We start from the raw sequence: 15,553 nt of genomic DNA on the forward strand, positions 1-15,553 counted from the left end.
CAAGTCAGGGATGCCCTCTCTCACCACTCCTATTCAACATAGTGTTGGAAGTTCTGGCTAGGGCAATCAGGCAAGAAAAAGAAATAAAGGGTATTCAGTTAGGAAAAGAAGAAGTCAAATTGTCCCTGTTTGCAGATGACATGATTGTATAGTTAGGAAACCCCATTGTCTCAGCCCAAAATCTCCTTAAGCTGATAAGCAACTTCAGCAAAGTCTCAGGATACAAAATTAATGTGCAAAAATCACAAGCATTCTTACACACCAACAACACACAAACAGAGAGCCAAATCATGAATGAACTCCCATTCACGGTCGCTTCAAAGAGAATAAAATACCTAGGAATCCAACTTACAAGGGACGTAAAGGACCTCTTCAAGGAGAACTACAAACCACTGCTCAGTGAAATAAAAGAGGACACAAACAAATGGAAGAACATACCATGCTCATGGAGAGGAAGAATCAATATCGTGAAAATGGCCATACTGCCCAAGGTAATTTATATATTCAATGCCATCCCCATTAAGCTACCAATGACTTTCTTCACAGAGTTGGACAAAACTGCTTTAAGGTTCATATGGAACCAAAAAAGAGCCCACTTTGCCAAGATAATTCTAAGCCAAAAGAACAAAGCTGGAAGCATCACACTACCTGACTTCAAACTATACTACATGGCTACAGTAACCAAAACAGCATGGTACTGGTACCAAAACAAAGATATAGACCAATGGAACAGAGCAGAGCCCTCAGAAATAATATCACACATCTACAGCCATCTGATCTTTGACAAACCTGACAAAAAAAAGAAATGGGGAAAGGATTCCCTATTTAATAAATGGTGCTGGGAAAATTGGCTAGCCATAAGTAGAAAACTGAAACTGGATCCTTTCCTTACTCCTTATATGAAAATTAATTCAGGATGGATTAGAGACTTAAATGTTAGATCTAAAACCATAAAATCCCTAGAAGAAAACCTAGGTAATACCATTTGGGACATAGGCATGGGCAAGGACTTCATGTCTAAAACACCAAAAGCAATGGCAACAAAAGCCAAAATTGCAAATGGGATCTAATTAAATTAAAGAGCTCTGCACAGCAAAAGAAATTACCATCAGAGTGAACAGGCAACCTATAGAATGGGAGAAAATTTTTGCAGTCTACTCATGTTACAAAGGGCTAATATCCAGAACCTACAAAGAACTCAAACAAATTTACAAGAAAAAAATGAACAACCCCATGAAAAAGTGGGCAAAGGACATGAACAGACACTTCTGAAATGAAGACATTCATACAGCCATCAGACACATGAAAAAATGCTCATCATCACTGGCCATCAGAGAAATGCAAATCAAAACCACAATGAGATACCATCTCACACCAGTTAGAATGGCAATCATTAAAAAATCAGGAAACAACAGGTGCCGGAGAGGATGTGGAGAAATAGGAACACTTTTGCACTGTTGGTGGGACTGTAAACTAGTTCAACCATTGTGGAAAACCGTGTGGCGATTCCTCAAGGATCTAGAACTAGAAATACCATTTGACCCAGCCATCCCATTACTGGGGATATACCCAAAGGATTATAAGTCATACTGCTGTAAAACACCTGCACACGTATATTTATTGTGGCATTATTCACAATAGCAGACGTGGAATCAACCCAAATGTCCATCACTGACAGATTGGATTAAGAAAATGTGGCACATATACACCATGGAATACTATGCAGCCATAAAAAAGGATGAGTTTGTGTCCTTTATAGGGACATGGATGCAGCTGGAAACCATCATTCTCAGCAAACTATCACAAGAACAGAAAACCAAACACCACATGTTCTCACTCATAGGTGGGAACTGAACAATGAGATCACTTGGACACAGGAAGGGGAACATCACACACCAGGTCCTGTTCTGGGGAGGTGGTAGAGGGGAGGGATAGCATTAGGAGATATGCTTAGTATAAATGATCAGTTAATGGGTGCAGCACACCAACATGGCACATGTATACATATGTAACAATCCTGCACGTTGTGCACATGTACCCTAGAACTTAAAGTATAATTAAAAAAAAAAATCTTTTACTAAAAGGATCCTACTACTTAAATTAATAATTAGTGTGTTCTTTTAGACTTTCGATATTATTTTGCTTTTATGTTGTTACCTAGTTACAAAGTTAATGTTATTATTTCCCCAAGACATTTTTGTAAATAGGATGAAAGTCTCAAAGGTTTTAATTACCTTAGTTCAACAGGAGTTACTAGTATTTCTAACATTAGCACTTCAATTCTAATTATCATCCGAAACTGGGCTTTGGATTTCTTTCATTTGAATCTCTCTTATATTTACTGTTTTAAGTGATGCTCTGGAAATTTCACCTTTATGAGGCTGTGTTCTGGGATTTAGTATTTATCCAACAAAGAAGAAATGATTAAAGAAGCAGATAGATAATTAAACTATTCAGGTTAGGTGTTCTAAAACCTAATAGACGTCATTAAAAATTAAATTAGAAAGCCAGATTTCTCATTATTATTTCTTTTCTCAAATTCACAGAATGCTCATTTGGCTATATGCATGGTTTCTTTTAAATGATAATACAAAGTCTCTTATTACAAACTCAACAATTGCTAAAACATAAACCCCGCAGTTTTCTCATTAGTAATTCTTTCCTCAAATTCACACAATGTTCATGTTATTACATGCCCAATAGCTTTTAAATGTTCATGAGAAAGATCTTATTGCTAAGTTTTAGGATTACTGAAATCACATCTGCCATTAAAATTTACTAAAAAACTCAGGAAAGTACTTACAATATACCATTTCAGCTAAGTAGGTAGGTTATTTTAAAAATTCAAATCTTCTGGCATATATTCCGACTTATAAAGAGTAACTATGCTAAATAAAATTACAATGTACATTGTGTTTTCAATACAGATGTTCAAAGTGAACCATGGGCAAAATATTCACATTTTGTTAATAAAATTGCAGAGTAGCCCATGGAAGAAACAATTACTGAAATGTTTAATCTGGAAAAGAAAGGTACAGCTTTCCACAAAATGCTGTTTTGTTTTGTTTTGTTTTGTTTCTTTTTACTTTCCTCTTTTTTGGTCTTTATTTTTTGAGACAGAGACTTATTCTGTCACCCAGGCTGGAGTGCTGTGGTGTGATCTCAGCTCATCGCAACCTCTGCCTCCTGGGTTCAAGCGATTATTTTGCCTCAGTCACCTGAGTAGATGGGATTACAGGCATACATCACCATGCTTGGCTAATTTTTGTATTTTTAGTAGAGATAGAGTTTTGCCATTGTCAGCCATGCTGGTCTTGAACTCCTGGCCTCAAGTGATCCACCTGCCTTGAACTCCCAAAGTACGGAGATTACAGGCGTGAGTTACCATGCCCGACCACAAAATTCGTTAAATACATAATCTATGTGGGAGCAAAAGCAAATATAGAAAGGAAAACCAAATGCCCTGAAGGAGAAGCACAGTGTGGGCTGGGACAAATCCTTCGAGGTCAAACAAACCTAAAATACACTGTGGCAATGCCTCTGCAGTTGCTTCTTCAGGGGTAGAAAGTGCTTTTCACCTCCTCAGTGAGTTCACAGATACCCTGTGTGGTCCAGACACCAGAAGATTTAGACAAATCCCATGTCATACTTAGTCCAAGATGCTTGGGAGACTCACTGAAGTGCAGTCTTTCCTTCTATCCAGCCTGTTACAGTACAGCTTGATCTGGTCTGAGATCTCAGTCTCAGATTTTGTTTTATCCAATCCCACAATACTTCTAGGTGCCCTCACGACAGTTGCAAAACCTCTAAACCTCCCTTAAATTACATAAATTAAACAGTCTCTTATTGTCTCTCCTTGCCATGCCATGGTTTGCTGCCACCAAGTTAGAGTAATTCTGTCTGTCATTACTCAGACCTCTGACTTGAAATGGCTCTTTCCTGATGGTAAAACCTGAATCATCCTGTGCCTGCCCAACATCCTCCCTTCTACAGGCCACCAGAGCTTGGTGGTAGAGAAAAATCCTTGAGAAAAGCCGTGACTCTTTCTTTCCCCTCACTTCCAATACAGAGGGTAAAAAAGAAACAGCATTTTCCTACTTATCTAAAAACTAGCAAACTCACTTTTTTTTCCACTTCAAGCTGTGAAAGAAATCATGAGTTGCATATTTATAGCATCCTGAAAAATTGTCCAGAAGTCATAAATTACGTTTATTTTTTACTATATTCAAAGATCCCCACCCACAACAGAAAGACCAACAGAAAATATGTTTGGGGACTACTTTACTTCTACACTGACTGAATAGTCACAATGCAATATATTACCTTTATTAATCTTTTTTTGTTATGAACATAATTTTTAAGTAGAGGATAAGGTGGACTTGTCACAAGGAAATGAAACAGTCCATTTTTCAAGCTATTACTTTTGTACTTGCTTTGGAATTATAATATAGACATTTTGTCAAATGTCCTCAGAGTCTCCAGTTTGACAAATGTTATTTCACTCCCTGTCCTTTTCTAAGACATGTTTACCTTTTCCTTTGTTCTAAAATATGTTGTTCATATAATACAAAAATAAAACTCTAATAGAAAAATGTGTCACATGAAATAATAACAAATCCTCCAATTCTAATCTAGTTCAAACACATAAAGCTTCATGACAACTTGTCAGCTACATTATCATTGATAGTTTTGTTAAAAATCCTATAAGTTTTTATGGTAAATTTGAAGATACTTAGACTTCCTTTCTCTACCCCCTTCTCCCTCTCACCCACACGAAAAACTGAGGCAATTAAGCAAAGTTATAATTCTAATTATCAAGTCGTTAGAAATGGCCTTTATTTCACTCTGAAAATTTGATGGAATAAGCACATATTCCTAATAAACATCACAAACAAAAAATAATTTTCACAAACAGATAACAATAATAAATGAAACTAAGGAAAACATACACTGAGCTTAGAAGTGTCCACATGAAAGTAACAATTTCTAGGTTGACACCACATGTTCCCTTTTTGGTGACATTTTGGTTTGTCTAACTCCTTAATCTCAAAGCATGAGACAGATGATTTGACTTTCATTTTACTTTATGTTATGCAGGTCTGAATAAAGAAGGAATTCATTTCTTAGGGGTTCTTTCTAATTGCTCTCTCCATCTGCTTGTAACAGCTTTAAAATGAGCCCATCACAACGGCTACCTTGTAATGAATAAGCTGTTTTCCATTGACATTATCTGGAATTTTTTTGACCTAGGCAAAGTAATTTGTCCACATTTTGGCACAACAGAGGTTGCTTCTTCCCTTCCTATTGACCGGTAGTAATTCACTGTTATTCAATCAACATTCAAACTTATACCAAAGCATGAATCTTCTTATCCTTCATTAGCTCTTCAGCTTACATTATGATTAACTTCATGGAAAGATCAACTTACCTGGCACAAACTCTCTCCTGAATCTGCCATTCTGAATAGGCATTCCTTTGCCTTTGCTTTTGGGTAGTACTTAATTTTGGTTGTGGCTTTAATGATTCCATCACAGTAGACATTGACATGGACTGAACCAGCAGGAAACTCTTATGAAAATAATAAACAAGAATTAGGGGCAGAGTATTTAATGCATATTCATACTATTACATCTTTTAGAGAATATAAAAGAAGTCTTTAAAAATTCATAACACTTTTACTAATCTCTAGCACTTAAAATCATTTTTAAAATTCTTGGTAGTTGGAAACCACAAAATGAAATGTACAATTTTAGACTTAATTGCTTAAAAAAAACTTAAAATACAAAACGTATGTTAAAATAACAATAAAAGTAAAGCACTAAATTATTTGTCCCTACTTACTTACTAATATAACTTTTCTTCGTAACATTCTATAATCTTGACAAAATTCTTTAGAATTTGGAAAAGTATAGCCATTTATCAAAAGTTAGATATTTATTATTTATCTTATGAAAACAATTTAATTAATTACAGGCAAGTTTCTCAAAATTGTAATTTGAAAGAGTAGAGCTGATTTAAATTATACAACTCGTATTCAGTTGACTACAATGAAAAACCCTGGGAAAGGCAAGGTTTAATGCCCAGATACTAAAGTAGTATTTACATCATACATTCATCTAAAGCCTTTTTGAGAACAAATTGTTCAAAATGAATGATACACTACATTGTGAACTGTGCTGTAATATATGAGCAGCATTAAAGTTATATAAGAATTTAGGACTGTCTATGAAAGAATACCAAAAAGCAATCAATAAAAAGTTATTATGTTTTAGTGTAAGAAAAGTAAACAAAATGTAATTCTTTAAATTCATTTATGGAACAAATTTTAAGAGTTTTTAATCTGTCATTGAGATACTTCCCAAGTTCTCCCAGAAAACTGTCACTCAAATATCTAGGGTTAGGAATAAGTCATTAAATATAAGAGCTTTGAATATTTAAAATTTTTAAGCTTTAAGTATTAATTTCACTTTATCTCATGAAGCTGTTAAAGGACTTCTTATAATATTGCTGAAGGAAATTTAAATGCAACGAAAGCAATCTTAAGCTTAACTAGGTCAAGGAGCTGAAATTTCTTCCTCTCATATTTCTTGACTAGATGCCTTGCCTGTATTATAATGATATATGTAGAAAAATAGGAGTTCTCTCTTCCCAAAGAAGCATTCATCCAATAGAGAATGTAAGGGAAACTACAACAAACAAAAATGAAAGTTTTAAAGCACATCTCATCAGCTAAAGCAGTATGCATATGGTAAAGGGGGTTCTAGAGTTATTGGAGTCAAATGAAATCAATTTCAGCAGATTTAATAAAGATAAATTTCAATGTAAATGTTACGATAAGTCATAAAAATTATTTTGAAAGAAGATATTAATTTTGTTTATCACAAAAGAGATTTGGAGTTTTACCGTGGAGAGTTAACCTTTTGAAAGAAAATCAGGTAATGAATCATGAGAGGTATATGGTGAGATTTGCTTGGTAGTTTTTTGATACAGAGTAGATAAATATTCTATATTTTTTTAATCTAACATGAAACTGAACTGATTTATTCTTGAGTCCTTAGTTAACTCAAAATTTTACCAGTGCATCTACTGATAATGATGTCGATTTTAGAGTAATCCTCCAAGGAGATGCCTTTTAAAGTGTTGTGTTTGCTGTATACATTCTCATATTTGTTAAATGGCAGTTATTAAATCAATACCTAATTACTAGTCCCAACTATATGTCACAGAGAATGCCTTATAGATTCATCTGGTTGGGAGGCCTCCTCAGTAATATATTATTGAACTGACCTTTACATGAGCAGTATCCTGTACTGCTTGAACATTATTTTACTTTAATTTTGGTTCACTATGATGACTGTATTTTACAGTTTCTCAGTAAAACTAAAAACCAATTAACGTAAGGACTCAAATAGAAGAGAGTAAAATTAAATGTTGTTTACCGTCTGGACGAAAGTAGTCAAGCAACACCTAACCCTGTAAGTGCACACAAATACGGGTCAAGATCTCCAAACCAAGCAAGGATATTACTGAGTCGGCCGTGAAGAGGAAAACAGGCACAGAATGGAAGGGAAAAATGGAACTCCTTGCTCCCATCATTTCAAATCTCAAATTCTGTTACATTCAAATGTCTTTGTCAACCTTCCCCTTCTCTATACTTAAGTGGTCTGTCCTTGATGAGGTACAAATTGAAGTAATTTATGAGAACTATAATCCAAAGGTATTTCTGAGTAGTTAAAATATTTCACTAATTCTATAAAAGTGGATATTTCACAAATCTATTAATTTCAGAGCTCTTTTGTCTGCGTATGTGTATTGTCTGAGAAGCTGTGTTCCTTTATGATCCCATTTTAGACTTTTCCCATATGGTAAACATTAAATGAACCCACTACTGTTTCCATGAAAATGAAATAAACATGGCTCTATTTGGATTCTAATATTATCATTAAATAAATATAGGTGGCTTCAAAACCTGGGTCATGCCTAAAAATTAATATCAATTTAAAATATGTTAAAATTGTTTCCCTGAATTACGATATTTATAAAAATATATTATCAATGGTTATTTTCTTAAGCAGGTTGAGCATAATATGTGGCATATCCTGAAGTATTTTTCATGCTCTTCTAATGAAATATAAAGTTATAATTTACATTATCCAGAGCAGAGTTTCTAAATAAAGAGATTCTAAATCTTTGTGGATACATTATGCATTCCTTTCAAATTTTAATTGGTTATCTTCCGGCTGCATTAAATTTTTTTCTCACAGTACTATAAGTACCAGAAGAATACTCTCTACGTTCTTTGTAGAAATTAAAAATTAGTTAGTATTTACAGTTTAATGGTTTCACATATATTTATTATAAGTTTTGACATAAGCTGAGATTTTAGTAACTCAAATTGCTTTAGTACAAAACAGTCCCTGTCAGTGACAAACCTATGGTTACCATTAGGAGGGTGTGGTTTCTAGAAAATAAATTAATTATAGGTGTGGCAAGTTATTGAGCTGAAGGGAAAGGGGAGATGGCAAAATTAGAAGACATTTTCTCAAATAAAAACATCAGGTTAAGATGTTTCCATGTGTCAAAAGGGAAAGATGCTACTTAGTAAAAGAACATCTTAAGATTTCACCACCTATCACCATAATTGTACTTTAAAATAATTTTTGTTTATCTCTACATTGTTACCAACTGAAAATATCTGGCACTGCTGCTGTTTTTTATGGAAGACCAATAATTAATGATTCAATTTTTTAGAGACATAGACTTCTTCAGATTATCCATTTCTCCTTGTGTGACTTTTGGTGGTTTATGTCTTTCAAGAAATTTGTCCATTTGTCTAAATTATCAAATTTGTATCCATACTCACTATTATCCTTTTAATGTTCCTCGGTCAGTAGTAATTACCCCTATCTTATTCTTGATATTAGTAATTTGTGTCTTCTCTCTTTCTTTTTTGGTTAGCCAGGCTAAAAGTGTATCAATTTGGTTGATCCTTTCAAAGAACCAGCTTTGGATTTTGTTGAATTTCTCTCTTATTTTCCATTTCATTGTTTTCTGCTCTAATTTTTATGATTTATGTTATTCTGCTTGCTTTACACTTAAATTGCTCATCTTTCTATAGTTTCTTAAGTGGAAGCATGGTTATTTATTATATATGTTTCTTCTTTTCTATTATAAGTTTTTAATGATAAAAATTTCCCTGTCCATACTTTTTATCTGCATTCCACAAACTTTGTTAAGTTGCATTTTAATTTATTTCAAATTATTTGAATTTTACCTTAGAAGTGTGTTACTCAATCTCTGAATTTGGGGGATTTTCCAACTATCTTTCTGCTGTTGATTTCTATTTCAATTCTATTGTGGTCTGATAACACAATTTGTATGATTTCTATTCTTTTATATTGAATAGAGTTTATTTTTTAAAGATGCAGCAGATGGCTTATCTTGGTGAATGTTCCAAATGAGTTTCAGAAAAATGTGCATTCTACTGTTGTTGGATGGAGTATTCTATAAATGTCAATTAAATCAAGTTGATTAACAATAGTGTTCAGTTCATTTATATACTTATTGATATTCTGTCTGCTGAGTCTATTAATTACTGAAAGACAGTGTTCAAATCTTATATAATAGTGTCTATTGCTCTTTTCAATTCTAGCAGCTTTTGCTTTACATATTTTGACACTGTTGTTAAGTGCATACATGTTTAAGAGTTTTCTGTTTTCTTGGAGAATATGTCTTTATCATTATATAATGCTTCTGTTTATTCATGATAATTTTTCTTTTTCTAAAGTCTTCTTTGTCTGAAATTAGTACAACTTTCCAGATCTACTTTGATTAGCGTTATCACGGTATTAGGTTGGTGTATCTGCGTTTTGATCTCTGCTTCATTTTCTCACTCTTCTTATATTCCAATTTCATTACATTATTTTCAATGCCATTTGCAAAACTGCAATTACTTTTGCACCAACCTCCAACCTACCTTGCTCCAACCCTTTCACTTTTCATTTTTGATTTACCCATGTCTTAATATTTAAATTGAGTTTCTTATAGACAGCATATTATTGGGTCTTGTTTGTTATCCATTCTGGCAATCTCTGTCTTTTAACTGACGTTCTTAGACTATTCACTAAACTTAAGTAGTGATTACTTGGCTTCAGTAACGTGGTTGGGTTATATCTACCATACTTGTAATTTTTTTTCCCCTACATTTTTCTTTGTTCTCCCTCTCTACCCCAACCTTTTCTGCTCTCTCTCAAAATTATTTGAGAATTTTGTAGGATTCCATTTTCTCTCTTCTTAGCCTACTATTTATAGTTTTTAAAAAATTTTTAGTAACTGTCCTAGAGTCTGAAATATACATTTTTAACAAATTTAAGTCCCTCCTGTCCCTTATGATATTGCTGTCATTACTTTCACTTATCCTTATGCTGTAATCACGCAACACATTGATAGTGTTTACTTCAGACACACATTTATCTTTTAGATCAATTAAAAATAAGAAAAATGAAGGATTTTGTTTTTACCTTCATTCATTTATTCTCTGATGCTCTTTCTTCATGTAGATTTAAGTTTCTCACCTATATTATTTCCTTTCTTTCCCAAATAACTTCTTTTAAAATTTCTTGCTGCGCAGGTCTGCTGGTAATAAACTCCTTCATTTTTCTGTCTGAAAAAGTCCTTATTTCTCCTTTGTTCCATATTCAGGATAATTTCACTGAATACAGAATTTTAGATTGGTGGGTTCCTTTTTTTCACAATACTTAAAATATTTTACTTCACTATTTTCTTGCTTGTGTGGTTTCTGAAGAGAAATTCAACATAATTCTTATACTCGTTTCTCTACAGGTAAGTTATTTGTTTTCTCTGACTTCTGACAAGATTTTCTCTTTTGTTTTCAGTTTTCTACAGTTCAAATGTAATATGAATAGGTGTCAATATTTTATATTTATCTTTCTTTGTGTTACTTGAGCTTCCTATATCTGTTTTGATCGCTGCCATTAATATGTAAACATTTATTGTTCTTCATTTTCTCATTCTTCTTGTATTCCAATTACATGTATGTTAGACCTTTTGAAATTGTCTCACATTTCTTAGATGTTTTGTCCTTTCTTTAAAAGACAAACAAACAAACAAAAACTTTTTTCTCTTTACCGTTTATGCTTGGGAAGTTTTCATTGACCGGTCTTCAAGTTCAATGATTCTTTTCTGACCTTTGTCAAGTCTACTAATGAACCTATTAAAGTTACTTTTTAATTTCTGATACAGTGGTTCTGATTTCTAGCATTTCCTGTTGATTCTCAAAATTTATCTCAGTTTACATAATCAATATGTTCTTTCATGTTGTCTACATTTTCCATAAGATCCTTTCATATCTTAATCACTTTTAAAATCCCTCTCCGAAAATTTCATCAACTGTGTCGTATCTAATTCTAGTCTAATGCATGCTTTGTCTCTTTAAATTGTGTTTATCTTGCTTTAGGAATGCTTTGCAATGTTTGGTTTTGGTTTATGACTAGATATAAGGTAAATAGTCCTGTAGTGAAAGAATTTATAGGAATCTGTTTAGGAGTTGGACTGTATTTAATGTTTGTTGTAGCTATCGGTGCTAGCGGCTTTAAATTCCTCTACCATTTTTGTTTCTGTCTCTCTTTTTGATTATGTACTTTTCTAAGTACTTTACCTAGAGAGAGTCTGGATCTTGCTGGGATTTTTCGGCTGGTTGGTTGCGCTTTTTAAACAGTAATCCACTGTCATGCTGGAATCTGCTGTGGTAACCATAAGGTGGTAAGGAAGGAAAGCATTCTATATTCTTATGATTAAGTCTTAGTCTTTTAGTGACTCTTCACTGTGACTTTACAAGTGTTTTTGCTGTGGCATAGCTTCCCTTAATCCCCCTTAAGTGAGACAGGAAGGCCAGAGGGAGCCACAGTGTAATGATGTCCTTTCCAAGCTGGAATGAGGCTCTGGTAAAGTGTTTTCTTCTGGAGAGTAGGCCTGTGCTATGGAGAACATGCTGGAAGTATTTCACCATGATTATTCTTCCTCTGACCCCACCAGGGTTCCATGGGATCTTTCTCAGATATTCATTGTACAAACCTGGTGGGATTCATGGAGGTAAATCCTACAAAAGTGTGGGGACCTCCTAAAACTACTGCCTCCAGGAGTTTCTCACTCTCAAACTAATCCATTCTCAGCTTTCAGACCTCCGTCAAAATTAACACTTAAGTGCTCCTACTAGTTTGTGGCTCCAGTGGCTTCTGCTCTAGGTAAGTAGATTTCAAGTGACACTCTCTTAATTCATCGTTTTCTCCAGCTTTTGGAATAGTGGATTGCCCTTGTCAGAGCTCAGAAGACAATACCCCACAGTATGACATCTGGGTGTGCTGCATACTTTGAACTAAAGAAGACAAAAGGGCCTCAGAAGCAAGGTCTTTCTGACCTTCCATCTTCATGTCTCCCACCCTTCTTCCTGCCCCTGATCCAGTCATAGAAGCAAGAATTCCTCTTCCCCAAGGCAGATCATAGAAACTAGAACTCCTCTTTCCCAAAGAAAACCACAAAACCAAAAAAGGTCTCCTTTCTCTCTTCTCCCTTAAAGATCCTCATTTCAGAGAAAGCCTGCTCCATACATGGGAGGAAAGAATGTCACATAGAGAAGCCAACAAAAATCCGAACAGACAGGCCTTACTGGGTCCTCCTCCCCTCAAGCTTGTTACCACTAGTTCATACTCTTTTGTTCAATCACTGTTCTACATGGCTGTTTATTCTTCGTTGAACCTAACCATAAAAATAGACAGTTTCCCCTGGGTCCTTGGGTCTTCATTTCTGAAGGCTCCTACAAATCTTTGATAAAATAAATTTGTTACGCTTTTCTGTTGTTAATCTGTCTTTTACACATGCACACGTATGTTTATTGCGGCACTATTCACAAGAGCAAAGACTTGGAATCAACCCAAATGTCCATCAGTGACAGACTGGATTAAGAAAATGTGGCACATATACACCATGGAATACTATGCAGCCATAAAAAAGGATGAGTTTGTGTCCTTTGTAGGGACATGGATGCAGCTAGAAACCATCATTCTTAGCAAACTATCACAAGAACAGAAAACCAAACACCACATGTTCTCACTCATAGGTGGGAACTGAACAATGAGATCACTTGGACTCGGGAAGGGGAACATCACACACCGGGGCCTATCATGGGGAGGGGGAAGGGGGAAGGGGGGAGGGGCGAGGGGGGAGGGATTGCATTGGGAGTTATACCTGATGTAAATGACGAGTTGATAGGTGCTGACGAGTTGATGGGTGCAGCACAGCAACATGGCACAAGTATACATATGTAACAAACCTGCACGTTATGCACATGTACCCTAGAACTTAAAGTATAATAATAATAAAAAATAAAATAAAATAAAATAAAATAAAGAAACAAAAATCTGTCTTTTATTATAGGAGTGACAGCTGTGACCCTTATGATGGTGAGAAACTAACACCTGCAACTAACACCTTCCAACTTTAATTCTCTAATGGGTTCAAGAAACGTGGTCGATTTGTAGTTGTTCAGCTTTTTCTTGTAAAAATGGGCTCTTTACTGTTGGGGCTAAAACGATTAGTCTAAATATTACTTGTAAAACTTTTGTTTTCCTTATATATCTGTGCACATGTACTAGGTCATGATGTAAAATGTAGTTCTTACTAGTTGTTCTTAGTAGGGTCCAAAACATTTCAAAATACAGTGACATGAAGCAGAGAAAATAAGGCTCTGGGCCTATTTCTGCTGAGGCATTTTCCATCCATACTCCCAAACAGGTTCAGGTAACCATCTTGAATATTGATACAAAGCAGTCAACGTTTTGGGAGAAAATTTCTCATCAATTTACAGAATATAACAGTTGAAACAAATACTTAAATAAGTTTAATTATGATAGTTGGTAAATAGTGGTTTATCTATTTATTACAGATTTGTTGTTTAACCATGGAGACAATATTATGTCTTGGTATATCTTGGAAAGCATGACGTATTCATTTTCTGCTTTTCTTATAATTAATTTGAACTTTGACATGTTTTATTCTTTATACTGTCCTAGCCAGTAGGTATACTGAGCAAAAATTTTTAAGTAATGTGAATAATTATATTTGACATCTTGATCTGCTATTCAGGAAATATTATTTAAGTGCTTCTGAATCTGCAATATTGATGTTTCTATGGTGACTTTAGTCTAACTACATTTAAATTCTGAAACTAATTAGTTAGAAAATTTTATTCATTAAACCACTTAAGAATGTGACATAATGAAGTAGGGGGCATTGAGACAAGAAAGAAAGAAAAGGAAAGAGACAGAGTTTTTCTCATTTCACTTCTACATATGCTTATCCATGACAGAAAGCAGTGTCTGAAATGTTTATAAATGTTTAGTATGGAGTTTTTCCTTCTTATAATCCAACTTCAGTCTAAGCTGTGCAAGGAAATCCATACACACGCTTTCCACACAAAGAGAAGTCTGTAAATGCTTTGTAAATAGACTGCATAATCACTATATTTTAAAAGGAATACATGTTCAAAATGTGTTTGACATGATCTTTAATTTAAAATATTTTTGCCATTTCCAAATTCATAACAAGATTGAGCATATTTTTATTTCCAAATATTTTATAAAGTTCACATTTATGAGGTTTTGTAAGATGATTTTATTCTCTGATCATGAAAAGACATCATAAATGTACAAACCAAGTAGTCTTACATTTATATTAAGATATCTGGAAATTAGTATTAGATTAATATTAGAGTTTGATTTTAGCACAATTATTGTTGCAAGTATGGTTATTCCATCTGGAATTTTAAATCTGATACAATTTATCATGCTATAAGCAAAGCTGGATAATCAAATGATTAGCTTTGTAAGTGAGATAAGGAAAAGATAAGAAGATTATATGTACAAATTGCACCATACTGATAAAATAAAGGGGAAAAAATGCTTTTCAGAGACACAAAAATATACCAGAGACTTGGGGGGAAAAAACACAGAAAGGGAAGAAAATAGAGTTTATTAATAAAACTCAAAATAAATTGCTAATCCAAATGTCACAACAAAGCACACAATTTTAGTTATATGTTTAGTAAATGCCATATATTTAAATGCTGTCTGCTGACATATTTAAAAATGTATGATGTTACTGGATGTCATTTCATTACACAGTATACAAACTAATTTCTCATAATTTACATGTTCTTACTTTTGCAAATCCAGATTAATAATAACAACCTTGGGTATGTGAAAACTAAACACAGGAAACACCTGCAGAACAATATTAGTTTTTGTAGGGAAGTGAAACCATTTATCATAAATTTATTGGAAGGAACTCAGGATGATGTTTCATACTTATTAACTCATAAACATTCTTACCTAAAGCTTTCATGCACCAGACTTTCTTACTCCAAAGGGCTGGCCGTGTTCTAATACGCTTATTATTTGATGTAAATTCAACCTCCACAGTATCACCAATTACTTCATCTCTCAAAATTATGAATATTTCACCAGGATTCTGTAAGTTG

The 15,553-nt window shown here is 33.9% G+C and overlaps 1 protein-coding gene across 3 annotated transcripts in view; it reads right to left on the bottom strand.

Annotated features, from left to right (window-relative positions):
- The window catches only part of BANK1 (B cell scaffold protein with ankyrin repeats 1), a 315,067-nt gene that overhangs the window by 229,388 nt on the left and 70,126 nt on the right, over positions 1–15,553 (bottom strand). For all 3 annotated transcript variants that reach the window (XM_050791915.1, XM_050791913.1, XM_050791914.1), the window contains exons 4-5: positions 15,405–15,543; positions 5,429–5,568 (exon numbers count right to left, since the gene is read on the bottom strand). In XM_050791915.1, coding sequence (XP_050647872.1) covers positions 5,429–5,568; positions 15,405–15,543 — 279 coding nt within the window. The remainder of the gene's footprint in view (positions 1–5,428; positions 5,569–15,404; positions 15,544–15,553) is intronic.

Source organism: Macaca thibetana, chromosome 5 (assembly GCF_024542745.1).
Source record: "Macaca thibetana thibetana isolate TM-01 chromosome 5, ASM2454274v1, whole genome shotgun sequence".
In the NCBI taxonomy this organism is placed as follows: Eukaryota; Metazoa; Chordata; class Mammalia; order Primates; family Cercopithecidae; genus Macaca; species Macaca thibetana.